This window comes from Silurus meridionalis, chromosome 4 (genome assembly GCF_014805685.1).
Source record: "Silurus meridionalis isolate SWU-2019-XX chromosome 4, ASM1480568v1, whole genome shotgun sequence".
In the NCBI taxonomy this organism is placed as follows: Eukaryota; Metazoa; Chordata; class Actinopteri; order Siluriformes; family Siluridae; genus Silurus; species Silurus meridionalis.
This window is the reverse complement of record NC_060887.1, coordinates 13,200,168-13,228,039: the sequence shown is the minus strand read 5'-3', so window position 1 is coordinate 13,228,039 and position 27,872 is coordinate 13,200,168. Positions and strand designations below refer to the sequence as shown.

The following is a 27,872-nucleotide window of genomic DNA, read 5'->3' as shown; positions in this document are numbered from 1 at the left end:
AGGCACACACAGGGTGTGTAAGCATCTGATTATAGCTGCTGAGCAGAATGGGCACACTCATGCCAAAGTTCGCACAACAAGGTCAAGACACCCAAGTCCACAAATACACATTGTGCCTAAATCCCCCCCCTTTCAGTTAACTGACTCAGCTGTTGTGTAGGAAGTCGATGGCCTTTGAAGACGGGAATAATCTATCATTAGTTGGAAGATGCAGAAAAGGGAAGCAAAGAGAATAAGTACTCCATTGTCTACACAGTCACCCCTCCCTCTGTCCACCATATCCGAAAAATAATTGTATTGTCCTAATTACAGAGAGGTTCTTGAACAGGTGTGGGGAGCTGCACCTGGAAGGCCAGAGTGCGTGAGTGGGTGGCAGACTGTAAATGGCTGTATGGCTGCATACTGTACATTTGTCTACTACATTATATGGATACATTTATTGTACATGTATAACATCTGAATTTTTTTCCAGATGTGTGTGGTTCTTCCACTATGAAGATATGGTTGGCATGGTTGGAGTGGAAGAACCCTGACTGAACTAAGGCCTTCTCACCCTACATCAGTACCTGACTTTACAACTGGCAAATACTGCAGCTACAGTAAGCAATGTGATCGCTCATTAAAACAAACATTACATACAGCACTAATTAGTAACAGTGGTCAAATCCACACAAACCATGTAATTGAGTAAAAGTGCTCCCTTTAAACTTTCAAGTACAAAAGTATTTGCCTTTAAATGTATTTAAGTATCCAAATTACTATGCTGTATTATGGGTATAAAGTTCCTATTATCACTTTTTAGGAGAATCAGAAGTTTATTTCATCATTAGACTTAAACGTTTTACTTGCTACCACCAAGATCCCAACAAGTGGCAATTAAAAAAACAGAGCGTTCTCTACTCTGATGGGTGGCTTGCTGCATGCGTGTCCAGTTAAGTTTTTATCTGCTCATAAACAAAAAGGATGTATTTGAGTAAAAAGGAAGATATATGACATTGAAATGTTGCGAAGTTAAAGTACGTATCCCCAAATGGAAATATTTCAGTAAAATACAGATATGTGAAAAAACTACTTACAGTAAGTACAGTAACAAATTACATTTTCTTTATTACTGTCCACCACTGATTAGTAAACAGAATATGTTTTTATAATCTTCATTTTTTTCATTTAAGCTTCTACTTGCTCTCACCTATTTCAGAAAACACAAACTATATAGAAATGTAAATGGGCATCTTTGGTTGACCAATCTGGCCTGAATTCTTAGTATTGGGCTTTAAAAACATCAAAGTAAGAATGTTTATATTACTGCTAGACATGACAAAAATGTAGGTCAAATTATCACAGGAGAATATTTCCACTGAAGGGAATTTAAGCTGAATTTGCCAATCGTATTGTGAAAGAATGGAGATTTAATGATTCATCACCAAGACGACTGCTGACATGTTCAAATTAAACATTATGAATAGGTGTGATAAAATGATTTTTTTAAACAAACATGTTTGTTATCTTGTTGAAACTGCTTGTTGCACAGAACTGTGGGATGTGTTGGCAACTTACTGTCAAACCTAGCAAGCCAAAGGTTCCAGAATTCACTGGGTGCAGTCAGCATTCCGATGTATCCTGAAGATAGTCGATACGGTTGAATCAGAGCTTTAGAGTAGGACACTCTGTAGTTTGTAGTTAAGCCTCCAACTCAAGTGTTGTCCATATACTCTATGTTTTCAAATGACCAATAACTGAGCCACATTTTTTCCAGTGACCACTGAATCACTGAACACCATTGTTTGTTCCACAACTAAACTTTATTTCCTGGTTAGACTCTATTTCCTGGTTACCACTTCAATCGCTACTATTATTATTAAGTTCTTAATTAAAATAACAGTATTAAGCCCTCTGCAAGCATCCCTTGTCTGATCCTAATGCCAGGTAACTGTCTGTATGTAGTTTTGGTACATGTTCTCCCCAAATGGATTCCCACCAGATTTTTGTGTGTGTTCATGTTGCCTGTGATGGACTGGCTTCCACCACCCAAGGTGAACCCATGGACCATGATAGAGCAGTTATTAATATAGTTGAGATCGAGTAAAATAATAGTTAGAATCTATCATTTAAAATTGTTCATATAAACTCCCTTCCATTTGTATCTGTTCAATTCCATCCTCTACTTTAAGTGACTATTGTTTTCCCTCTTTTCATTGACAACTCATTTTGACATGCAATTATTCATCACCATGGCCTAAAGTAAGTGGACTCCTTAACATGATCTAACTTTGTGAGCCTGCTGGAAATTTTGTCCATACAGTTAGAAGTACACAAATGTCTGGGAAGTCTCTGTAGCATTACAATTTCCATTCATTGGCACAAATTCATCATTGATGACTCAGCTGACCTGAGAACCTGAGCTGAGGAGGCCGCATGAGGTTTATGTATAAAATCCATTATGCTTAGCTCTTGCAAGACAATATGTTGCTCCACCACAGTACAACTCCTCCCAAAATCTGTGATAGCTACACTATATTGTCAAACGTATACAGACACCTGACCATTAGTCTTTCTCAAATTCCCACAACAAAGTTGGAAGCATATTGTTGAATTCTATAATAAATGTTTATATGCACAACATTACAATTTCTATTCACTTCATCTAAGCAGCACTCCTGTGCATAAAGTGAGCTCTCTGAAACATAGTTTGCCAAAGTTAGTATTAAACTGGAACAAGGACTGCACTCCAGACCGCATCACCCTACATCTGTGGCTGGTTTTACTAAAGCTCTTGAAGCTGAATGAGCACAAATTCACACAGCCACACTCCAATATCTAGTGGAAAGTCTTCTCAGATGAATGAATGCTGTTATACATGCTGTTATAGTAGCAAAAGGTTTGGACAACTCTATATTAATACAATGCCTTTGTATTTGGATGTTCAGCGAACACATAAGAATGATATTGTCATGCATGCACAAATGTTAGGCCGTGTAGTATACACTAAATTGCAGCTAACAGTGATGACAACACTGTGTGAAGGTTACTTGACAGGTAATGTCATATGTAAGCTCACCAGAAATCATGAAACAAAGTATCCTAAAATTCTAGGCCAAGGCATTTACAGCATACACTCTTATCCAGAGTGACTTACTGCTGAGCAGGAGAGAGTTAAGGGCCCAGAAGTGGCAGCTTGTGGTGGTGGGATTTGAACTTGTGACCTTCTGATCCAAAGTCCAATGCCTTAACCACTGAGCTACCACTTTCCTGACCCTCTGACTCCAACCCGGTTTGAAAACATTCAGACGGTGTAAGGTCAGTAAGTCAGCCCAAGCCCTCAAAAACATCTGAACTGTTTTTGGCCAAGTCAAAAATCACCAATCTCTTCCATAATAAGTGGATGACCAGTCCAGAAAAGCCGTCTGCAAGTCTTGCTCACAAACCACATGGAGTGTAGAATCAGAAATGGCATAGTCACTTAATTGATTAAAGTTCGACCACAGGGCTGCGAAAGTGATGAGTCACAAATCTACAAGTGACTTACGTCTGCGACTCAGCGTGTGTGGATCTTTTTTTTCAGGATGATGCCTGAGGGAGATTAGCCAATCAGTGTCTACTATGATGTAATTAGCTCTCACAGGATGGCATGCCACTTACAGTAAAGAGCGCAATACTAGTCTAGCCGTCAACAGGAAAACAGGCTCGGCACTAAACACAATGATGTACTGTAGTGTGTAAGAACTTGATGAAAGACTTTAATCCGGGACAAAATGCGGGTCTGGGCAGATATTTTATATGAAATATACTTCATTATAAAGCGCACGAGCACGTAAAGATTAAACAGCCTAATAGTGCTACATGACATGAGCAGAGATTGTTTTTGTTTAAATTAAGAACAAGGCACACGTTTGTTTAATCAGAGACAATATCAGTGAATTACAACCTACAAGCCAACGTGAACTGCTGCAAGCTCTCGCCACAACATAACAGATTGGCTTGACATTGAGCTGCTTTTCCATTTTATCTCATAAAAAGGTACAACCAAGAGTTAAAGGAATTCGCATGCAGTATTGTGCACCTAATACGATTGTTTAATTGTTCCTGCTCTCAATATTTGATTTCTAAAACATGATTGCTCCATTTGGTTATATGAACTTACACTATTTGGACAAAATTAATGGGGAAACATGATTTTTTCCAGCCATATGTGGTTCCTTTCCAAACTGCTACGTACAAAGCTGGAGGCACGCGTCTGTATAGGATGTTTCCAAATTTCCTTTCACTTGAACTAGGAGACCCAAACCTATTTCAGCATGACAAAGCATCTATGCACAATGCATGCTCTGAAGATATGGTTTACACGGGTTGGAGTGAAAGACCTGCTTTGGATCTCTGACTACTCTATAATGCTGACTGGACACCAGGTCTCCTCACCCTGAGTATTTGATTTTACTACCCTTATGGCTGAGTGAACAAAAATCTCTAAAAGGACACTCTTGAATTAAACATCTTCCCAGAAGAGTGGAAGTTATTTTAGCCGCCATAAATGTGGAAAGGGATGTTTAAAAAGCACATATAAAACTTGAATAAAGGGTAACCACAAACTTTTGTCTGCATATTGGCTTTTTCCTCTTGAACCAAGTTCCAAGGCAAGTTCTGGTAACTGAACTGAAATTTATAATCAGAAATAAAAGAGTTAAGCAAATCCAAATGTCTTGGCTACCTGTACAAAATGTTGAATTGAAACAAAGGTTATCTTCTAGTTCTAGTGAAATCTTCAAATGAAATGTTTTACAGTGACTCTGAAGACGTATGATGTTTCAAATCAGCCTGGAACACATAGTAATGATCAGTTTATAAACTAAATTACACAATTGAAAACCCATCAACCAATCGTAATACTGTATGAACATATTATAATTCACTACTATTCCACTCTATGATCATGGTAATCCAAGTTTGACTTTCAATTATCAAACAGAGGAAACAGAAAACAACAATGTCCCAATTTGGGATACAACTATATAAAAATGACAGGTGAGTTTTTACATCTTACATCCTGTCCTTTGTCTTATGGGCTAGTACTGCATCTGTTTCATCTCCCAAAGAATAGTTTAAACTTCAAATAAGGTACAGATAAAAATTACATTGAGAGAGCAGGGGAGTCCTTGCAGCACTTCTATAAAGTATTAGGTATACATTTTCCAGCTGACAGATATGAGATTCAGGTCTAGCGTTAAAATAGATCCATTTCAACAAATAGATCATTTGTTTATTTTGTCATTGGCTTGGGATTGTATTTAAAAGTTGGCTCCTTCGCTTGATGTGATATCACTTACGATTGCACTATGTCTTGGGGCAAACTCTCTTATCTGTGTACAGACAGACTGTCATAAAGCGTCTGCGTTTACGTACTCCTTTAATTGACATATTGAATCATGCCCAGGAATTGGATTTTGCCAACTGAATTTCACTTTGTCGACTGACGACAGACTTGATGAGCTCATCAGACCTCACACTTGTCTTGCTGAACTGCTGCTTCCCCTTGTTGCTCAGAGGAATCTGCTGGCAATAATTTTTTATTAAACCTCCGTTTGTGTGTGTGTGTGTGTGTGTGTGTGTGTGTGTGTGTGTGTGTGTGTGTGTTTGGGGGTTGTGTGTATTGCCATTGCGCCCTCCAGTGTTCATTAATGGAATTACACAAGAAGCACATGACTGCCAGAGAATTAGTGCAAGACCAAGACATATGCAAAAACTGGTCCCATGACAATTTTCTTTTTATTGCCAATATGTGAACATATAACACATGGATAAAATATGTAATGCATCTGGGTGAGTGTATTACGAGGTCAGAGTGTTAATGTGAGAAGCAGATGTTGGAAATGGGTCAGGATTGTAACATGTTAGGGTGAGTGAGATCACGGATAACTCTGAATCACTGATTTTATAGTGACGTGAATGGACCTGGAGAGGAAGACTGTGGTACACTTTTCTGTAAAAGACGGTGAAAAATCTTACAATAAAGGCAAAAGAATGCCAGATGTGTTGCTCAGTGTAACCACAGTAGCTAAAATGTGTTTATACTGTATAGAGGAAAAACACAAATATCACAAAGTGTGATTAAAAATATGGCATATACATAATTATTATTATTAGAACCCTTTAGTGTTATGTTTTAGTGCATTAGTGTATATTTGGTTTATTTGGTGTTGCCAGTAATAGAGTTTTACATGTTTAAAAGTAAAAAAAAAGTGAATACATACTAAACTTTTTCGAAACCTAAAAGTCAAGTAACCATTGCAACCAGGCAGTGATTAAACAACTTACTGTTGATATGTAACATGGTGAATAATCATCTAAAATGATGCACAAGTAATACAAGGTAAGAAACATAACTGAGAAAAAATTTCAACAATAACGTGGAGGCATTTCGAAATGTCTTCACAGCTTAACAGATCTAAAGGCCTATGTCAGTTATATATAATATATAATACTCTATGAAAAATCTCTCAAAAGCAACTTGTATTCGCATAGAGACTAAATGATATGTATTGTAATCTTACAGGTGTGCTTTAAAGGTCACATCTGGGGTTTTTTTTGTATAATTGTTTAACCCAAGAGATTATGTGTTCTCTTGCTACAACCTAGTTCTCTGATTGGCAGGAGGTTCTTCCTGATCCAGACCCCACAGGAAAGTCCGCAGACGTGTCACTTCCTTTAGGAGCTCAGGGTTTGGGATTGGTAGAGTCAAGTCTAGGCTCGGGGTTTCATTGGGTAGGATAAGAGGTGGATGGTCTAGGAAGCTCTCAAAAATATCTATATTTAGGGGAACAAGAACAAAATTGAAATGTACTATGTACTTCATGACTCTTCATTTGCTGAACAGAACTAGCTACCTACCGCCTCCAAGGTCAGTGCCTGAGGGTGGAGTCCAACAGGTAGGTGGCGCTCTGGCTGGTCCAAGCTTATAATGAGTGAGAAGGTGGTGAAGCTGCGCAGGGCTTAACAAAGAATGGTCCTCCTGTAGGTTGGCCCAAGATGACTGACAATACAATCAATGGTGTTAGATTTTATAGGTCTGTATCTTTTTTAGAGTATTTGTGGGTCCATTCCATATTTCTTAATATATCAACATTGACATGACCCATCTAATAAGTTTAGTTCTACATTGCATTTATCCATATAATACAGTTTACAGTTTTTTAAATCACATTTTAAATTCTTGCTGTTACCTGGATAAGGCGGGTCTTGGGAATGCACAGGAAGTTGACAGTGTTTGAAAGCTTTTTGAGAAATTCCGAGGCAATATCTCCTAGTCCCGCCCCCTGCAGCCAGTCTAGAACCAGGTCCAGATTAGTGCGAATCTGCACTGCACGAGACCAGGAAAATAAACTATCTGAAAAGGCATGGAGAACACAATCGAGTTAGGAATGTCATTCTCTCTCTCTCTCTCTCTCTCTCTCTCTCTCTCTCTCTCTCTCTCTCTCTCTCTCTCTCTATCAGCTCATGAAAACCTATTTTTTAATGTTAACTTCTCACTTCTGAGTGAACATGCAACAGTAAAGCAATGCTACCTCTTTCAAGCAGAGTGTTAAGGAGCGAGGTGTTGGTGAAGAAGAACAGGTAGCCGAAGGTCTGAGAGGTGAGAGGTGGAGAGAGGCAGGCATCACGCGTCAACTGCAAGGAACATCGATAAACTTCCACCAGCCCTGCCACGGTGGGAGGTAAATTAGACACATCACTTTCCTCGCCCCCGTCTCCTTCACCCGTGTGACTCTTTCCATCCCTCACTCCGGCCTTTTCCTTCTCTTTCTCTTCGTTCGAGAAAGGGTTGGTGTCCAGTAGAGTGGGAAGGAGGGAGTATAATGTCTGACGGAAAAAAGAAGAAGAAAGCTGAGTTTTCATTTTATTTTCTAGTGAGCAGTCAGTCACACCTTTTAACCTCTTAGCACTATTTCAATTCATTCAATTCATTTTAATTTTAATTTTAACAAAATTGTAACAGAATTCCTTGAGAGGAACCAGATTCAAAAGGGAGTTCTTTATCTGGGTGCCACCGAAGGTCTATTCATTACAGTTCCATCATTGTTGAGATGTGATACATGAGCCACCAGCTTACCTTTGTCAGGTGATACACACACTGCTGGAACGTGTGCATGATGACATCGTCCAGCTGCGCCAGTGCATCCGAGCAAGTGTCCATGTCAGCTGAGAGAACTGGGTCACCGGGAGCTAAACGTGAGGAATAAATTCAAAAGGTGATATTTACAAATCAGCGATTATAGTTACAAAAGCATTTGCGAAAGGAAGAAGGTCACATTAGGCCATAGTGTGTAGCTTCATGCTTTACAGACATCAGAACAATAAGCAGCAACTCAGCACAATAGATAGGCGATTATTTCCATATGCAAGGAGTCCCAGCACAGCATTTGTTTGTTTTACAGCTGCAAATAATTAGATACACGAGAATATAAAGTGCATGTCTGTTTTGACTACTGTGCTAAACACAAACAGCACTATGAGAAAATCAGATGTGGAGACAGTGATTTGAGTCTACAGAGACATAACACTTTTATCTCACCAGATAGCATGCTACATTTATTTATTTTTGCAGTTATTATGTATTTTTACATTTTTCATGCACACTGTGTATATTTATCTAGAAACTCCACTGAGATAAGTTGATTCAGTTTTTTTTCCCTCACCTTCAAACTCCCATTCCTTCTCCATGGTTTCTACTTTGACCTGGAAGAAGTTGAGCAGCTCGGTGGCATTGGACATCCAGAACATGAGAGGTCGGAGGTCAGAGGAGAGTTTCTGTACACTAGGTGGAGGAAGGTCCACCTCGGACTCTGGAGAGCTATGCCCAAACACACACGCACCATACACTTATCCACATCTCCATTGAAAACACAAAAAAATGTCTCCAAAATCTAATAAGTGCAGTTCTGCTCTTGAATGTATTAATTAGCAAGCAAATTAATCAGAAATAGATATAGACTGACATTGATCTAAGGGATCTAAGGACACATAGGTTTGTAGATATAAGGACACATATCAGTGCATCTTAAAGGGCAGAGAGGTCTATAGCTGTGAAGACACATAGCTATTAGAACACAGAGGTCTAAAGCTGTAACGACACATAGCTATAAAGACATAGAAGTCTATAGCTGTAAGGCTACAGAGTTATGTAGCTATAAGTTCACACAGATCTATAGCTATTAGAACACCGAATTTAATAGCTATAAGAACACACAGGTCAATGAGAACACAGAGGTCTATAGCTATAAGGTCATGGAGGTCTATAGCTATAAGGACACATAGGTCTATATCTATAAGGTCATGGAGGTCTATAGCTATGAGGACACAGAGGTTAACTGAAATAAGGTCATGGAGGTCTATATCTATAAGAACACATAGGTCTATAGCTATAAGGTCATGGAGGTCTATATCTATAAGAACACATAGGTCTCTAGCTATAAGGTCATGGAGGTCTATATCTATAATGACACATAGGTCTCTAGCTATAAGGTCATGGAGGTCTATATCTACAAGAACACATAAGTCTATAGCTATAAGGTCATGGAGGTCTATATCTATAAGGACACATAGGTCTCTAGCTATAAGGTCATGGAGGTCTATATCTACAAGAACACATAGGTCTATAGCTATAAGGTCATGGAGGTCTATATCTACAAGAACACATAGGTCTATAGCTATAAGGTCATGGAGGTCTATATCTATAAGAACACATAGGTCTCTAGCTATAAGGTCATGGAGGTCTATATCTATAAGGACACATAGGTCTCTAGCTATAAGGTCATGGAGGTCTATATCTACAAGAACACATAGGTCTATAGCTATAAGGTCATGGAGGTCTATATCTATAAGGACACATAGGTCTCTAGCTATAAGGTCATGGAGGTCTATATCTACAAGAACACATAGGTCTATAGCTATAAGGTCATGGAGGTCTATATCTACAAGAACACATAGGTCTATAGCTATAAGGTCATGGAGGTCTATATCTATAAGGACACATAGGTCTATAGCTATAAGGTCATGGAGGTCTATATCTATAAGGACACATAGGTCTCTAGCTATAAGGTCATGGAGGTCTATATCTACAAGAACACATAGGTCTATAGCTATAAGGTCATGGAGGTCTATATCTATAAGGACACATAGGTCTCTAGCTATAAGGTCATGGAGGTCTATATCTACAAAAAACACATAGGTCTAAAGCTATAAGGTCATGGAGGTCTATATCTACAAGAACACATAGGTCTATAGCTATAAGGTCATGGAGGTCTATATCTATAAGAACACATAGGTCTCTAGCTATAAGGTCATGGAGGTCTATATCTATAAGGACACATAGGTCTCTAGCTATAAGGTCATGGAGGTCTATATCTACAAGAACACATAGGTCTATAGCTATACGGTCATGGAGGTCTATATCTATAAGGACACATAGGTCTCTAGCTATAAGGTCATGGAGGTCTATATCTACAAGAACACATAGGTCTAAAGCTATAAGGTCATGGAGGTCTATATCTACAAGAACACATAGGTCTATAGCTATAAGGTCATGGAGGTCTATATCTATAAGGACACATAGGTCTCTAGCTATAAGGTCATGGAGGTCTATATCTACAAGAACACATAGGTCTATAGCTATAAGGTCATGGAGGTCTATATCTACAAGAACACATAGGTCTATAGCTATAAGGTCATGGAGGTCTATATCTATAAGGACACATAGGTCTATAGCTATAAGGTCATGGAGGTCTATATCTATAAGGACACATAGGTCTCTAGCTATAAGGTCATGGAGGTCTATATCTACAAGAACACATAGGTCTATAGCTATAAGGTCATGGAGGTCTATATCTATAAGGACACATAGGTCTCTAGCTATAAGGTCATGAAGGTCTATATCTACAAAAAACACATAGGTCTATAGCTATAAGGTCATGGAGGTCTATATCTACAAGAACACATAGGTCTATAGCTATAAGGTCATGGAGGTCTATATCTATAAGAACACATAGGTCTCTAGCTATAAGGTCATGGAGGTCTATATCTATAAGGACACATAGGTCTCTAGCTATAAGGTCATGGAGGTCTATATCTACAAGAACACATAGGTCTATAGCTATAAGGTCATGGAGGTCTATATCTATAAGGACACATAGGTCTCTAGCTATAAGGTCATGGAGGTCTATATCTACAAGAACACATAGGTCTATAGCTATAAGGTCATGGAGGTCTATATCTACAAGAACACATAGGTCTATAGCTATAAGGTCATGGAGGTCTATATCTATAAGAACACATAGGTCTATAGCTATAAGGTCATGGAGGTCCATATCTATAAGGACACATAGGTCTATAGCTATAAGGTCATGGAGGTCTATATCTACAAGAACACATAGGTCTATAGCTATAAGGTCATGGAGGTCTATATCTACAAGAACACATAGGTCTATAGCTATAAGGTCATGGAGGTCTATATCTATAAGAACACATAGGTCTATAGCTATAAGGTCATGGAGGTCTATATCTATAAGGACACATAGGTCTATAGCTATAAGGTCATGGAGGTCTATATCTACAAGAACACATAGGTCTATAGCTATAAGGTCATGGAGGTCTATATCTACAAGAACACATAGGTCTATAGCTATAAGGTCATGGAGATCTATAGTTATTAGAAAACAGAGGTTAATTGAAATAAGGTCATGGAGGTCTATATCTATAAGAACACATAGGTCTATATCTATAAGGTCATGGAGGTCTATATCTTTAAGGACACATAGGTCTCTAGCTATAAGGTCATGGAGGTCTATATCTACAAGAACACATAGGTCTATAGCTATAAGGTCATGGAGGTCTATATCTACAAGAACACATAGGTCTATAGCTATAAGGTCATGGAGGTCTATATCTATAAGGACACATAGGTCTATAGCTATAAGGTCATGGAGGTCTATATCTATAAGGACACATAGGTCTCTAGCTATAAGGTCATGGAGGTCTATATCTACAAGAACACATAGGTCTATAGCTATAAGGTCATGGAGGTCTATATCTATAAGGACACATAGGTCTCTAGCTATAAGGTCATGGAGGTCTATATCTACAAAAAACACATAGGTCTATAGCTATAAGGTCATGGAGGTCTATATCTACAAGAACACATAGGTCTATAGCTATAAGGTCATGGAGGTCTATATCTATAAGAACACATAGGTCTCTAGCTATAAGGTCATGGAGGTCTATATCTATAAGGACACATAGGTCTCTAGCTATAAGGTCATGGAGGTCTATATCTACAAGAACACATAGGTCTATAGCTATACGGTCATGGAGGTCTATATCTATAAGGACACATAGGTCTCTAGCTATAAGGTCATGGAGGTCTATATCTACAAGAACACATAGGTCTAAAGCTATAAGGTCATGGAGGTCTATATCTACAAGAACACATAGGTCTATAGCTATAAGGTCATGAAGGTCTATATCTATAAGGACACATAGGTCTCTAGCTATAAGGTCATGGAGGTCTATATCTACAAGAACACATAGGTCTATAGCTATAAGGTCATGGAGGTCTATATCTACAAGAACACATAGGTCTATAGCTATAAGGTCATGGAGGTCTATATCTATAAGGACACATAGGTCTATAGCTATAAGGTCATGGAGGTCTATATCTATAAGGACACATAGGTCTCTAGCTATAAGGTCATGGAGGTCTATATCTACAAGAACACATAGGTCTATAGCTATAAGGTCATGGAGGTCTATATCTATAAGGACACATAGGTCTCTAGCTATAAGGTCATGAAGGTCTATATCTACAAAAAACACATAGGTCTATAGCTATAAGGTCATGGAGGTCTATATCTACAAGAACACATAGGTCTATAGCTATAAGGTCATGGAGGTCTATATCTATAAGAACACATAGGTCTCTAGCTATAAGGTCATGGAGGTCTATATCTATAAGGACACATAGGTCTCTAGCTATAAGGTCATGGAGGTCTATATCTACAAGAACACATAGGTCTATAGCTATAAGGTCATGGAGGTCTATATCTATAAGGACACATAGGTCTCTAGCTATAAGGTCATGGAGATCTATAGTTATTAGAAAACAGAGGTTAATTGAAATAAGGTAATGGAGGTCTATATCTATAAGAACACATAGGTCTATATCTATAAGGTCATGGAGGTCTATATCTTTAAGGACACATAGGTCTCTAGCTATAAGGTCATGGAGGTCTATATCTATAAGGTCATGGAGGTCTATATCTACAAGAACACATAGGTCTATAGCTATAAGGTCATGGAGGTCTATATCTACAAGAACACATAGGTCTATAGCTATAAGGTCATGGAGGTCTATATCTATAAGGACACATAGGTCTATAGCTATAAGGTCATGGAGGTCTATATCTATAAGGACACATAGGTCTCTAGCTATAAGGTCATGGAGGTCTATATCTACAAGAACACATAGGTCTATATCTATAAGGTCATGGAGGTCTATATCTATAAGGACACATAGGTCTCTAGCTATAAGGTCATGGAGGTCTATATCTACAAGAACACATAGGTCTATAGCTATAAGGTCATGGAGGTCTATATCTATAAGAACACATAGGTCTCTAGCTATAAGGTCATGGAGGTCTATATCTATAAGGACACATAGGTCTCTAGCTATAAGGTCATGGAGGTCTATATCTACAAGAACACATAGGTCTATAGCTATAAGGTCATGGAGGTCTATATCTATAAGGACACATAGGTCTCTAGCTATAAGGTCATGGAGGTCTATATCTACAAGAACACATAGGTCTATAGCTATAAGGTCATGGAGGTCTATATCTACAAGAACACATAGGTCTATAGCTATAAGGTCATGGAGGTCTATATCTATAAGACACATAGGTCTCTAGCTATAAGGTCATGGAGGTCTATATCTACAAGAACACATAGGTCTAAAGCTATAAGGTCATGGAGGTCTATATCTACAAGAACACATAGGTCTATAGCTATAAGGTCATGAAGGTCTATATCTATAAGGACACATAGGTCTAGCTATAAGGTCATGGAGGTCTATATCTACAAGAACACATAGGTCTATAGCTATAAGGTCATGGAGGTCTATATCTACAAGAACACATAGGTCTATAGCTATAAGGTCATGGAGGTCTATATCTATAAGGACACATAGGTCTATAGCTATAAGGTCATGGAGGTCTATATCTATAAGGACACATAGGTCTCTAGCTATAAGGTCATGGAGGTCTATATCTACAAGAACACATAGGTCTATAGCTATAAGGTCATGGAGGTCTATATCTATAAGGACACATAGGTCTCTAGCTATAAGGTCATGAAGGTCTATATCTACAAAAACACATAGGTCTATAGCTATAAGGTCATGGAGGTCTATATCTATAAGAACACATAGGTCTCTAGCTATAAGGTCATGGAGGTCTATATCTATAAGGACACATAGGTCTCTAGCTATAAGGTCATGGAGGTCTATATCTACAAGAACACATAGGTCTATAGCTATAAGGTCATGGAGGTCTATATCTATAAGGACACATAGGTCTCTAGCTATAAGGTCATGGAGGTCTATATCTACAAGAACACATAGGTCTATAGCTATAAGGTCATGGAGGTCTATATCTACAAGAACACATAGGTCTATAGCTATAAGGTCATGGAGGTCTATATCTATAAGGACACATAGGTCTATAGCTATAAGGTCATGGAGGTCTATATCTATAAGGACACATAGGTCTCTAGCTATAAGGTCATGGAGGTCTATATCTATAAGGACACATAGGTCTCTAGCTATAAGGTCATGGAGGTCTATATCTACAAAAAACACATAGGTCTAAAGCTATAAGGTCATGGAGGTCTATATCTACAAGAACACATAGGTCTATAGCTATAAGGTCATGGAGGTCTATATCTATAAGAACACATAGGTCTCTAGCTATAAGGTCATGGAGGTCTATATCTATAAGGACACATAGGTCTCTAGCTATAAGGTCATGGAGGTCTATATCTACAAGAACACATAGGTCTATAGCTATACGGTCATGGAGGTCTATATCTATAAGGACACATAGGTCTCTAGCTATAAGGTCATGGAGGTCTATATCTACAAGAACACATAGGTCTAAAGCTATAAGGTCATGGAGGTCTATATCTACAAGAACACATAGGTCTATAGCTATAAGGTCATGGAGGTCTATATCTATAAGGACACATAGGTCTCTAGCTATAAGGTCATGGAGGTCTATATCTACAAGAACACATAGGTCTATAGCTATAAGGTCATGGAGGTCTATATCTACAAGAACACATAGGTCTATAGCTATAAGGTCATGGAGGTCTATATCTATAAGGACACATAGGTCTATAGCTATAAGGTCATGGAGGTCTATATCTATAAGGACACATAGGTCTCTAGCTATAAGGTCATGGAGGTCTATATCTACAAGAACACATAGGTCTATAGCTATAAGGTCATGGAGGTCTATATCTATAAGGACACATAGGTCTCTAGCTATAAGGTCATGAAGGTCTATATCTACAAAAAACACATAGGTCTATAGCTATAAGGTCATGGAGGTCTATATCTACAAGAACACATAGGTCTATAGCTATAAGGTCATGGAGGTCTATATCTATAAGAACACATAGGTCTCTAGCTATAAGGTCATGGAGGTCTATATCTATAAGGACACATAGGTCTCTAGCTATAAGGTCATGGAGGTCTATATCTACAAGAACACATAGGTCTATAGCTATAAGGTCATGGAGGTCTATATCTATAAGGACACATAGGTCTCTAGCTATAAGGTCATGGAGGTCTATATCTACAAGAACACATAGGTCTATAGCTATAAGGTCATGGAGGTCTATATCTACAAGAACACATAGGTCTATAGCTATAAGGTCATGGAGGTCTATATCTATAAGAACACATAGGTCTATAGCTATAAGGTCATGGAGGTCCATATCTATAAGGACACATAGGTCTATAGCTATAAGGTCGTGGAGGTCTATATCTACAAGAACACATAGGTCTATAGCTATAAGGTCATGGAGGTCTATATCTACAAGAACACATAGGTCTATAGCTATAAGGTCATGGAGATCTATATCTATAAGGACACATAGGTCTCTAGCTATAAGGTCATGGAGGTCTATATCTACAAGAACACATAGGTCTATAGCTATAAGGTCATGGAGGTCTATATCTATAAGGACACATAGGTCTCTAGCTATAAGGTCATGAAGGTATATATCTACAAAAAACACATAGGTCTATAGCTATAAGGTCATGGAGGTCTATATCTACAAGAACACATAGGTCTATAGCTATAAGGTCATGGAGGTCTATATCTATAAGAACACATAGGTCTCTAGCTATAAGGTCATGGAGGTCTATATCTATAAGGACACATAGGTCTCTAGCTATAAGGTCATGGAGGTCTATATCTACAAGAACACATAGGTCTATAGCTATAAGGTCATGGAGGTCTATATCTATAAGGACACATAGGTCTCTAGCTATAAGGTCATGGAGGTCTATATCTACAAGAACACATAGGTCTATAGCTATAAGGTCATGGAGGTCTATATCTACAAGAACACATAGGTCTATAGCTATAAGGTCATGGAGGTCTATATCTATAAGAACACATAGGTCTATAGCTATAAGGTCATGGAGGTCCATATCTATAAGGACACATAGGTCTATAGCTATAAGGTCGTGGAGGTCTATATCTACAAGAACACATAGGTCTATAGCTATAAGGTCATGGAGGTCTATATCTACAAGAACACATAGGTCTATAGCTATAAGGTCATGGAGATCTATAGTTATTAGAAAACAGAGGTTAATTGAAATAAGGTAATGGAGGTCTATATCTATAAGAACACATAGGTCTATATCTATAAGGTCATGGAGGTCTATATCTTTAAGGACACATAGGTCTCTAGCTATAAGGTCATGGAGGTCTATATCTACAAGAACACATAGGTCTATAGCTATAAGGTCATGGAGGTCTATATCTACAAGAACACATAGGTCTATAGCTATAAGGTCATGGAGGTCTATATCTATAAGGACACATAGGTCTATAGCTATAAGGTCATGGAGGTCTATATCTATAAGGACACATAGGTCTCTAGCTATAAGGTCATGGAGGTCTATATCTACAAGAACACATAGGTCTATATCTATAAGGTCATGGAGGTCTATATCTATAAGGACACATAGGTCTCTAGCTATAAGGTCATGGAGGTCTATATGTACAAGAACACATAGGTCTATAGCTATAAGGTCATGGAGGTCTATATCTACAAGAACACATAGGTCTATAGCTATAAGGTCATGGAGGTCTATATCTATAAGAACACATAGGTCTCTAGCTATAAGGTCATGGAGGTCTATATCTATAAGGACACATAGGTCTCTAGCTATAAGGTCATGGAGGTCTATATCTACAAGAACACATAGGTCTATAGCTATAAGGTCATGGAGGTCTATATCTATAAGGACACATAGGTCTCTAGCTATAAGGTCATGGAGGTCTATATCTACAAGAACACATAGGTCTATAGCTATAAGGTCATGGAGGTCTATATCTACAAGAACACATAGGTCTATATCTATAAGGTCATGGAGGTCTATATCTATAAGGACACATAGGTCTATAGCTATAAGGTCATGGAGGTCTATATCTATAAGGACACATAGGTCTATAGCTATAAGGTCGTGGAGGTCTATATCTACAAGAACACATAGGTCTATAGCTATAAGGTCATGGAGGTCTATATCTACAAGAACACATAGGTCTATAGCTATAAGGTCATGGAGGTCTATATCTATAAGGACACATAGGTCTATAGCTATAAGGTCATGGAGATCTATAGTTATTAGAAAACAGAGGTTAATTGAAATAATGTCATGGAGGTCTATATCTATAAGAACACATAGGTCTATATCTATAAGGTCATGGAGGTCTATAGCTTTAAGGACACAGAGGTTAATTGAAATAAGGTCATGGAGGTCTATATCTATGAGAACACAGAGGTCTATAGCTATAAGGACACACAGGTCCATGGCTATAAGGTCACTGAGGTCTAGACCTGGTTAGTTTCAAACAGTTTTTACAGTGTTTGTTTATTTTTCTAGCATTCAGTCATCAAATGTAATATTACAGAACATTGACATCTTATAATGTGGTTGCAGAGTGTAGTTTAGCATGCAGAGAAAATTGCCTTCCAAAACTACTGAATCAGCAGTGGTGACTCAACTAACCAGAGAACCAGAGCTGAGAAGGCCACTTTAGGTTTGTGTATGGACTCCATTATGTTTAGCTCTTACAAGACATTATTTTGCGCTATTGCACTATCACCATTGTTGAGAGACAAAACACATTAGAGGTAGAGCCAGTATAAGACCAAAAGTATTTGGACATATGACCATTTGCTTCATTGAACTCTTATAACAATTTTAGAAAAACAGAATTGCATAACATAACAGTACAGTTTCCTTTCACTGAAACTACGGTGGTCAAACATGCTGGAGTGGACAGTGGAGGTTATCAAACAGCAGGGGGAATAAATGTTGAATGTGATGGTCAGGTGTCAACAAATGCTTCTAACCAAAGCATTGTTTGCTTTTACAGTCCTAGTTCATGAATCAGATGCAAGAGAGAGAAGAATGATAAGTACATGCACAGAGAAAGAGGGAGAGTAATCTAAGTCAAATGAAACAGTATAATTTGAGCTGTTTTTGCAAGAATGGAAGCAATTTCTATTTATTTTTATTGCAATTTGTATATAAAGCGGGTCAGATTTGTGTGCCATTGACCTCACAAAAATGTTGTATACAATCTTCTGGTCACTAGCTAAGACTCCTAAACAAATACCACATAATTACAATGCTGTTAATATCGGAGATCCAGGTTTTTCCAGGTTTTGGTGAATGTTTTTTGCTGATACAAATTTATCCTCTATGTTCTTTATAGTTATAATTATTCCTACCCCAAAGTTTATTTTCTAGGAGCTTAACAAAAAAGAGAACTATGACAACTGATTAAGCTATTATTATGGCAGGGGTGGAAATGTGGAAGCTTTCACTATTTTTCAGAGTTTAGGTTGAGTAGAAGTTGAGTAGACCAAACGGATGAGGTTGTGATTAACAGGATGGCATGTCAAGCAAGTCACATACACCTTGTTAAATTCAGAAGTCAGTCTTACGTTTGTGTAGGATGTTTGTCTCCAAACTCTTTAATGTTCTCCTGAAACATGGATCAAGAAATATATAGACAGAGAGAGAGAGAGAGAGAGAGAGAGAGAGAGAGAGAGAGAAAAGATTAGAGCAGACTGGGATAAATGCTTGGGCGGGTGTGTTTGGCCAATGTGTCCGGACAATGACAACACATTTTCCAAATGGGTGGAAATGACATCAGTCAACCTCTGTTTACAAACTCCAGTGAAATACCAGTGAAAGCCCATGTGTGTGCAGCTGTGGCTCCTCAAACCACAGCCTGCTTCAGCCCTGGTTCTTCACAACATGCACTCTCTCTCTCTCTCTCTCTCTCTCTCTCTCTCTCTCACACACACACACACACACACACACACACACACACACACACCAAATCTTATTTGCTGCAATTCAATTTTAGCTATATCATAACTATTGACTCTAGGTGCCTTTGCACGTAGACTTCACAGAAAAGTGGATTGAGTATGTATAGGACACTTGTCAAGGTATAACAAGTACCGTTTATATCACAATGCTTCTAAATTCTTATCGGACTGCAAGAGTAAATTAATATCTGCATGACGTTTTTTTTTGCAGAGAAATGTGTTTATTTGACATTTTTGAATGGAGTCCCCAGTGTCAGTGCTGTTTAACAGCCAGAGATAAAGCTGGCAGATTATGTTTCTTACACTGAAAAGTGTACGAACATGACAAGTTGCATCTTTTGTATTGTTAACATCAAGAGGGAGAAAAAAGAAGGGGGTGATGAGAAAGCGATTATTTATAGCTGTAGCGATAAGCGATAAAAGGAACTCGTTTTATGGACATTCCACAACACTGAGCCTAAGTATATATGGGCAAAATGTGGAATGTGTTGATCTTTAAAAACAACTAAAAACACACTGTATGGGTGGAAAAATTGCTGTGGTGTAAGAGGAATAAAACACAACTGTTTGAAAGATTGGAAAAATGATCAAATATAACATAATTCATAAACATGATTTATAATGAATCCACACTAACCATTGCTGATTATTTTTCCTAAAACTAGAATCATTGTATTCCCAATATAACATTTGTACAAAAAAAATATGTATATATTAAAAATTAATCAAACAATAGCAGATGATTTCTTCTCACCCACACAATCGCCTTTATCTGATTGGCTGCCTTTAACAGCAGTTGGGGTGTTAGTGCAGGGTCCAGATGTTTGGAGGCATAGTCAATCATGAGTGACAGCAAGTAGGCTGGTGCTAGGGGTCCACCACCTGCATCTGGAGTTGAATTCTTTGAGATTATTTCCTAAAGCGAAAATAGAGATTCAAATGAAGATGAAGGTTATAATCACTAGAATAATTCTGTAGTTAACATTTTTCACCTATTACATTATTTAATTACAATGATAATAATCATAATAATTTTATTTAAAAAAAATACATGTATACACTTGCAGCATTTACATGTAGCAAAATTGTTTGTTGAAATATTTATTTATGATTATACCATGCTGCATTTATTCATTTGAAGAAACAAAAATAACTAATAGTAGCATATATAACAATTGCTATACCTGCAAGAGGATGTCTGCATGATTTGCCTGAAATTTCAGCACTGCCTCATTAGATCCCAGATATTTCCTGAGAGCTTCCTGTCTGTCCATCATGTTCCCTGGGCCAAAGGAAGTCATCCCATCGGTCTGCAGTGGTAGAGCCAGTGCTAAGGGCGGGGCAGGGGTCACTCTCGGGTCACGGTAGAGGAAGACGAAGTGGCTACCCAGTCCTATGAGATCTCCAGGCTTAAGGACCGCCTCTCTGTACAACACAACTCCGTTATGACTGACAGCTCCTCCTCGGAATGGACGCAGCAGAGCTGTGGGAACAAAAGCGAGCAGTTTGACATCATCGAAAATGATTTCAGGAATTTAATAGATCATGTAATAGATGTGAAGCAAAATGTTTATAGGCCAGCAGTGCACAGTTGCATCCCTGATTCAATGAAGTAAAACACAGTTTGGTGGTTTTCTTGGTTTGACACTAATACTAACATTAAATTCAACTTTATCAGTTATTCAAAACATAATCTTGTCCTGTAAATCGCCTGATGATATCTAGAAACTGCAAAACATCTAATACCCAAGTATTGGGAAATGTGATCAATGCACATTATAACCTTTAATTACTATTTCAGTATATTCTATATTATGTAGTATTGCATATATACTATAATATTTACTATATTCAATTGACTGTTTTAGACAATGCGCATTACAAAGGTGCATACACTACAACGACAGAAACTATGTACACAATTGCTAACACCCAACTGCAGAGCTGCTGCTATACAAAGACAGAAACATATAAATGCTCAGAATGTCTTTGCATTACAATTTCCCTTTACTCTACCTTCACAATGCCTCTGTGCACAACATTCAAAAATACATGTTTTACTAAGGTTGGTGCGGAAAACTTTGTACAACCCCACTTAACACATTTGGGATGAAATGGATCAACAACAACTTCATGCCAAGCCTTTTTGCCTAACATCAATACCCAAACTCTTGTGCATTTTTGGTTGAATGAGCACAATTCCAATTTCCAAAATCAAAAGTTTGTTATAGCAGCAATGCAGAGTTTATGTATATGAATGCCCATATTTTTGTAAAGATATGTTTAAGGGTCAGGTGTCCAAATACCTTTGTCTTTGTAGTGTATTGTCAAAATAAAAGAAGAATTTGCTGCACTGCTTGATATTTATTTATGTAGAAGTGGAAGCTCAGTTATTAATCCATTGAAGGGAAGGTATGCATTTAAATACCAGTACTGACAAGCTGACCATTACACTCAACTGCTCAATTGTACAAATGAGATAATTGCAAATTGATCTGGATAAGGGCTAAATGGCGTAAATGTAAATGTAATGTATTTTTCTGGCATTTGGTTGTTTAACGAGGTCTGAAATACCATGACCACGTTGTTGTTCAGGGACAGCTGAGTCCCTCCTGATGAGCAGGTGGCGGACAAGCAGGTCAGGAGCTGAGAGAAAAGTGTCCACTCTAAGAGGCCTCTTCCCCTTTCGCTCCCGCTCTCTGTCCTTCTCCCTCTCGCGGAATGTCGGCTTCCGTCCGAAAACGTGCGTGTGGCCCGCCATGATGTACAGAACAAAGTCCTGATTGAATAAGATGGAAAACCCGAGTCAGAGACAGAAAGAGAGGAGGTGAAACAGAAAGGGAGACAGAGAGAGAGAAGGATCGAGAAAAGAGAGAGAGAGAGAGAGAGAGAGAGAGAGAGAGAGAGAGAGAGAGAGAGAGAGAAAGAGAGAAAAATACTATTGCTATTTTCAGTGTGGGTGATCATGAATATCAGCCCGATCTTTAAACTTAAGTTGATCAAAAAGGAAGATACGATAAGGAATGAAGTGGGTTACAGTTATCAACAATGTGGTCTTGTGTGAGGTCATTGTGCAGTGAGGCCATATGTAGACACAGAGGGTTTATAGAGCTATTGTGTGGCCCGTGTGGGTGCTCTTAGCCCCTGTTTAGATGTTTTGTGCTGTGTGCTCAATGCCTTTTCTAAAAGGTATGAAAGAAGCGATGGTATGCTGTGATAATGTCAATGCAGGCATGATGTCATTGGGAGCAGTGTGATAGGGTTGTGCTGCATGTCTAGCCTTGCTTTGGTCATAGCCCTGTAGCAACAGGAAGTAAGGACGGTCCGTGGGTGGGAGGATCAGACTCTGGGACATCACTTCCAGGTCACAGGAATCTTTATCGTCTTCAGCTGCTCGTCTCTCTGCCTCGCTGACAATCCGCGATCCGCTGACCTTTGGCACAAAAGATAGATGCTGTTTATTAAAATCATTGACAACCGCCACATCTGATGAAAAAAGAGTTGATTGATGTAAAATGACTATAGATCTAACTTTAGTAGTGAGAAGAGAAAGCCAAAGAAAACCAGTACAGTATATCCTCAAGCTCTATATCAGACTTACACACTTTTATTGTACTCATACATTTTGGTATTTAATTTCTACCTGTAGTCCATCTGTTGCTATACCAGAGAACCAGAAATAGTCAGGCACTGACACTGACATAGTTGGCGATAAATCAAGAACAGTACTGATGGTAAGGTTTTTAAATGCTGGGTTTCTTAACTAAATGTGAATGGGCAGACTGATGGATTTGGTGAATTGATTGGTGACTTTAACTTTCATAAAATCTATAACATTATAAGAATATTGGTACTATAAGCTGCTTGTCACAACAGCAGTATGACTACTGCTCCTTCTAGCATCTACTGTATCTGCCTGTCTGTTTACACATAGACAAGTACACAGAGAAAAAGTTATATACCCAGATTGGCTGGGAAACTCTGGGATTTAACCTTTGTCAAAAGTGGTGGACCTTTGTCACTATGGTGGTGTGTAGCTGATGTGTGCCTGTATATGACAACTGAAACACAGACTATATATATGCTATAGGTGAACACTAAAACACAGACTATACTGTATATGTCAGCTATATATGGTTGAAATGACAAAAGCTTCTTGACTTGACTTGATATGACACAGACTACAATGTACAGTGTACTGGGGCGACTTGTGATGAAGACACCAGACTAAATGTTAGGTGGACTGGTGTTTCAGCAGTGAAAGTGTTCCACCTGGCCCTCTAGTACCTGATGCTTAAGAATTTGATTACAGTCTTTAATTCCTCCTCCTTATGCCTTTTAACTCTCACCTGTCCCAGCTCTGTTGCAATCATGCTCACAATGTTCTTCCTGTCCTGTTCTTCACCACTGCTTGTTGCGTTGCCACTACGTCTGGAGTCATTGTTGGCCTGGTTGCCCTGGCGACGTCTCAGAGTCAGGTTCATGTCACTGATGCTTCTTCTGAGTTCAGTATTGCGCCCACGGTGGCCTCGCTCTTCATCAAGACCACCCCCAGAGGACATGCGGCTCCGCCTCCAGCGCACTGCCAGTAAAAAGATTAGACTCAGTTGCAAGGGAAAGCCTATGTTTGTTTACCCCCATGCTGAATGAGTTTATACAAAAAAAAGGTGTTTATTCAAAGGACATCTGTCAAATCTATATCACAGCTACATCATCTTACAACGTGTCTAAATAATTAGAACTTGAGCCTTAACCATCACCTTTCGCACCTTGGGGTTCTCTCCATCCCTCTCCCTCTCCTTCTCTTTTTCTTTTTCCTCCCTCTCATATTCGTCGCGCCGCTGGATCTCAAATCGACGCTCAAAGCCCTCTTTGGGCCTCCACATGTCCACTAGCAGTAGGGGACATTCCCAGGGTGCTACTCCTCTCCGGCATTCAGTCTGCCATTGTACAGCTCCATTGGCATGCTGAATGGGCTTTCCGATGACATCACACAACAGGAAGTCCTCTGGAGAATGCTTCTGGAGAGCTGCGCAGGTGCACAGGACAATAGAACATCCTTAAGGAAGTGACATTCTTACGCGCAGGTAAAAGACTTAGTAAACATGTACATGAGCTATGCTGTGGTCTCAGTCAAAATCTTTTGAGTTATGAACGAACATTTTTAGAATCATAGAGTGGTTATTCTTGATCCAACCAGTCAACTATCTTACTTTGAAACAGTAAAATTACATTAGGGGAAAGTGGTCAGAGAGGGAAAACTACCCAGAATCCACAACAGAAAGTGACCACTGGGTTACACTTACCTACGTCATCACTCTCGTTCTCCCTTTCCCTCTCAGTGTATCTGTTGATGACCTGCTGGATGAGCTGTCGAGCTGTGGAATGGATATTAGCCAGCAGGCTCCGATAGTTAGCTCCACTTGAGAGAGCATCCCCATAGATCTTCACTAGTCCTGGGGCAGAAGATGATGCAGGGGGTAGGTAGTGATGCAGTGATGGAGTGGCTGAATGTGCCCACACTTCCCTCTCACGCTCTCCAATGGCACGGTCACGATCACTGTTAGACCTCCCTTTTAAGAAGAGGTGGGACAGGCGCTTGGCACGAGATTGCTGATTGGCGGGCCGAGGCCGAAGGACAGCGCGGTTAGGTGAAGGGGAAGGTGGAGAAATAGAGGGGCTTGAGAAAGAGAGGGCAGTAGAAGGTGCTGGGGGCGGGGCATCAGGCACAGAGGCTGCATCTGAGCTAGTAGTAGATCTGTGGAAGAGAATATAGAAAGGCAATTTCTTATTAACATATTGAGCATTACGTCGTATCCAAATCACAGTTTCATGATTTGAAAACCATACTTTGTTTTCAAGCAACAATATCACTGTTTATAATTTAAACACACAGTACCATTTAGAAAGATTCATGTATCCCTTCTATGACAGTAAGCGTTAGGTGTAATGAGTGTTAGACCCCCAGGAGTTGTTATTAAATCTGGTAAATACTAGTGCTGGAGTTAAGAAAGACAGTTACTGTCCATTGTGGTTCATTTTATTTCATCACAGTCAAGACATGTGCATGCACATGTAAAGACACCACAACAGTGCCATTTTTTTTCTATTACATCTAAAACACTGACTTGACTGATACTGCACTTGGCCATCGTGCTCCCAGTTTTGCAAAGTGTTTCCTTGGAGAATTTATCCACAGCCCCACGGGGAAATGGAGCTTCCCAAAGCGAGGACTTCCAGACTCCTCCATCTTGGTGGTCCAGAGAAGAGAAAACAGCAATATATTAAAACACAGGGGAAATTGGAGGATTAAGCAAGCTAGAGCACACAAGAATAGCAGTGAACATAATAAACAACAAACAACTAAACAAAAGAGTTCACTGCTTTCATAACATGAGTCATCTTTAGAGATTTTAATATCATTAGGAATTTATTTTGACCCTTGTTTTTTATTGTCCTCAGACAAATCAGCTTACAGGATTATAGGAGTTATTGGCATGGTATATGACATCAGCCAATAGGCGACAGGAAATCCTGAAATATCCTTTCGAGTAATCAGGACATGCAAGGTCGAACGTTTTTCCTGCTTTGTTCAGCTTAAGGCAAAACTTCCGAGAATATTAATGTTCAAAGCTGGCAAGCTAAAACTAAACAAGCTTCACCATAGGTCAAAAACGAGTTGGGACCAAACAACAAGTCCATCAATCAACCAACATATTGTTGGCTAAGTAGTATTAATATTATCAATACCAAACCCAAGAAATATGAATACCATACCTGAATATCATAATCATTTGAAATATGAGAAAATAATAAGATTATACAAGTGTCCACATGCATTTTCAGACTGGCCTAAACCCTGAACAGCCCTGTATTTCGTAGCTTCTTCCAATTCTTTAATATGGGGTTCCGATCAAACATTAACGTTTACTGCGACTTATATTCCAAATACACCTCACACTTAAACTGAGAAACAAACTCACATAGAATTCAGTTTAAAGTGAAACTAACCAATTTTCATAGCCAATAAACAGTGGAAAACCAAATGAAAATGCTAATTACATTTCAAATAGTTTTCAATTGAAGTATAGAGCAAGCGTTTCCTCTCACCAGCAGACGGCTTTCAGTCTGACTCACCCACTGCGACACTTTTGGATCAGAATCGGATTCAATCTTCTTAAACAGCTCTGTTGTCCTGATAAGTTTACTATAGCAAGCGAATCTGTTCGAAAAGTTGTGTCCTTATCTCAAGTTGATAAGTCCATTTTTGGGACGGCCTCACAGTTGCTTGATCCCGTAATTCTCTCCAGGCCAAGTCAATCTTCTGGTTCTCCTAACATTTCTTTCTTTTTTTTTTTCACTACCTTTTAATTCTTATTATTTTAAACACATTTTCCTACAATTCTAATAAGTCTCGCTTTTGCTTTCTCCGGCTCCGTCGTTTCTTCTTTCTCTCCTGATCTGTGCCTATAGATAGAGAAGCAGGCCCATTGTTCTTACTGACAGAATTTCCTTCCCCCCCATTCTGGACAACACCTATATCCTGAGAGAGAAAGAGAGCGAGAATGAGAGAGAGAGAATGTAGAAATAGTACAAAGAAGAGAATGCACACCAGAGGTTTGGTTTTTACATTCATTACGGTTTTAAAGGGCTGATTGGACTCGTATTAGTTTGTAGGGTTTTGATGGGACACATGGGATGTTCCTACGCATAGATTGGAAGCGAGACGATTTGAAGCCGCAGGTGCGTGGAGCATTAGTACAGTAATTAGAAAGCTTGTTACAGTCTGGATTTGTGCTGGGACAGCCAAACGCAGCCAAACATTTTTCATATATTGTGCAACAATAACAATAGACTGTATAATTCTTTGTTTTAGTTATTTCAGTATAATATATTATTAGTATTATTCCCCCCTATAGTGACAGAGCTACTGATGGTAACCATTGTGCATTTCTGCACTTATTAAACAGTCCACTGGGGACACACAATCTGCTTATCACAGCATGTTTTATACATAGCAAGTTTTATTTAATTCAGGTTTTATTTAACTACCCCCCCCCAAAAAAAAAAAAAAAAAAAAAAAAAAGGAAATGGGAAACTAGACAGGAAGTCGATGAGAGAAAGGGACCTGTGACCTTTGACATTGGCACCAACAGGATAATGGTGACAGGAAAGAGGGAATGTATGTG

At 38.8% G+C, this 27,872-nt stretch overlaps 1 protein-coding gene across 1 annotated transcript; it reads right to left on the bottom strand.

The window, feature by feature from the left end:
• Positions 1-5,741: 5,741 nt before the first annotated feature.
• On the bottom strand, positions 5,742-27,195 carry rasip1 (Ras interacting protein 1). Its single transcript, XM_046848099.1, has 16 exons — positions 26,794-27,195; positions 25,812-25,933; positions 24,990-25,441; positions 24,454-24,712; positions 24,033-24,270; positions 22,964-23,116; positions 22,258-22,462; positions 20,868-21,166; positions 20,438-20,599; positions 19,291-19,331; positions 8,688-8,842; positions 8,102-8,214; positions 7,557-7,851; positions 7,215-7,378; positions 6,883-7,024; positions 5,742-6,798 (listed from the first exon to the last, which is right to left on the bottom strand). Exons 2-16 carry the CDS (start codon positions 25,931-25,933, stop codon positions 6,620-6,622), a joined length of 2,979 nt encoding a protein of 992 aa, XP_046704055.1. The 5' UTR covers positions 26,794-27,195; the 3' UTR covers positions 5,742-6,619.
• Between the last annotated feature and the right edge of the window lie 677 nt (positions 27,196-27,872).

Coding starts and splice junctions, on each gene's coding strand:
- rasip1 (XM_046848099.1), bottom strand. CDS start 25,933: ATGGAGGAGTCTGGAAGTCCTCGCTTTGGGAAGCTCCATTTCCCCGTG. Junction 8,215..8,687: donor GAAGGAATGGGAGTTTGAAG/GTGAGGGAAAAA, acceptor CCTCACGTTTAG/CTCCCGGTGACCCAGTTCTC. Junction 7,025..7,214: donor CCAAGACCCGCCTTATCCAG/GTAACAGCAAGA, acceptor TTGTATTGTCAG/TCATCTTGGGCCAACCTACA.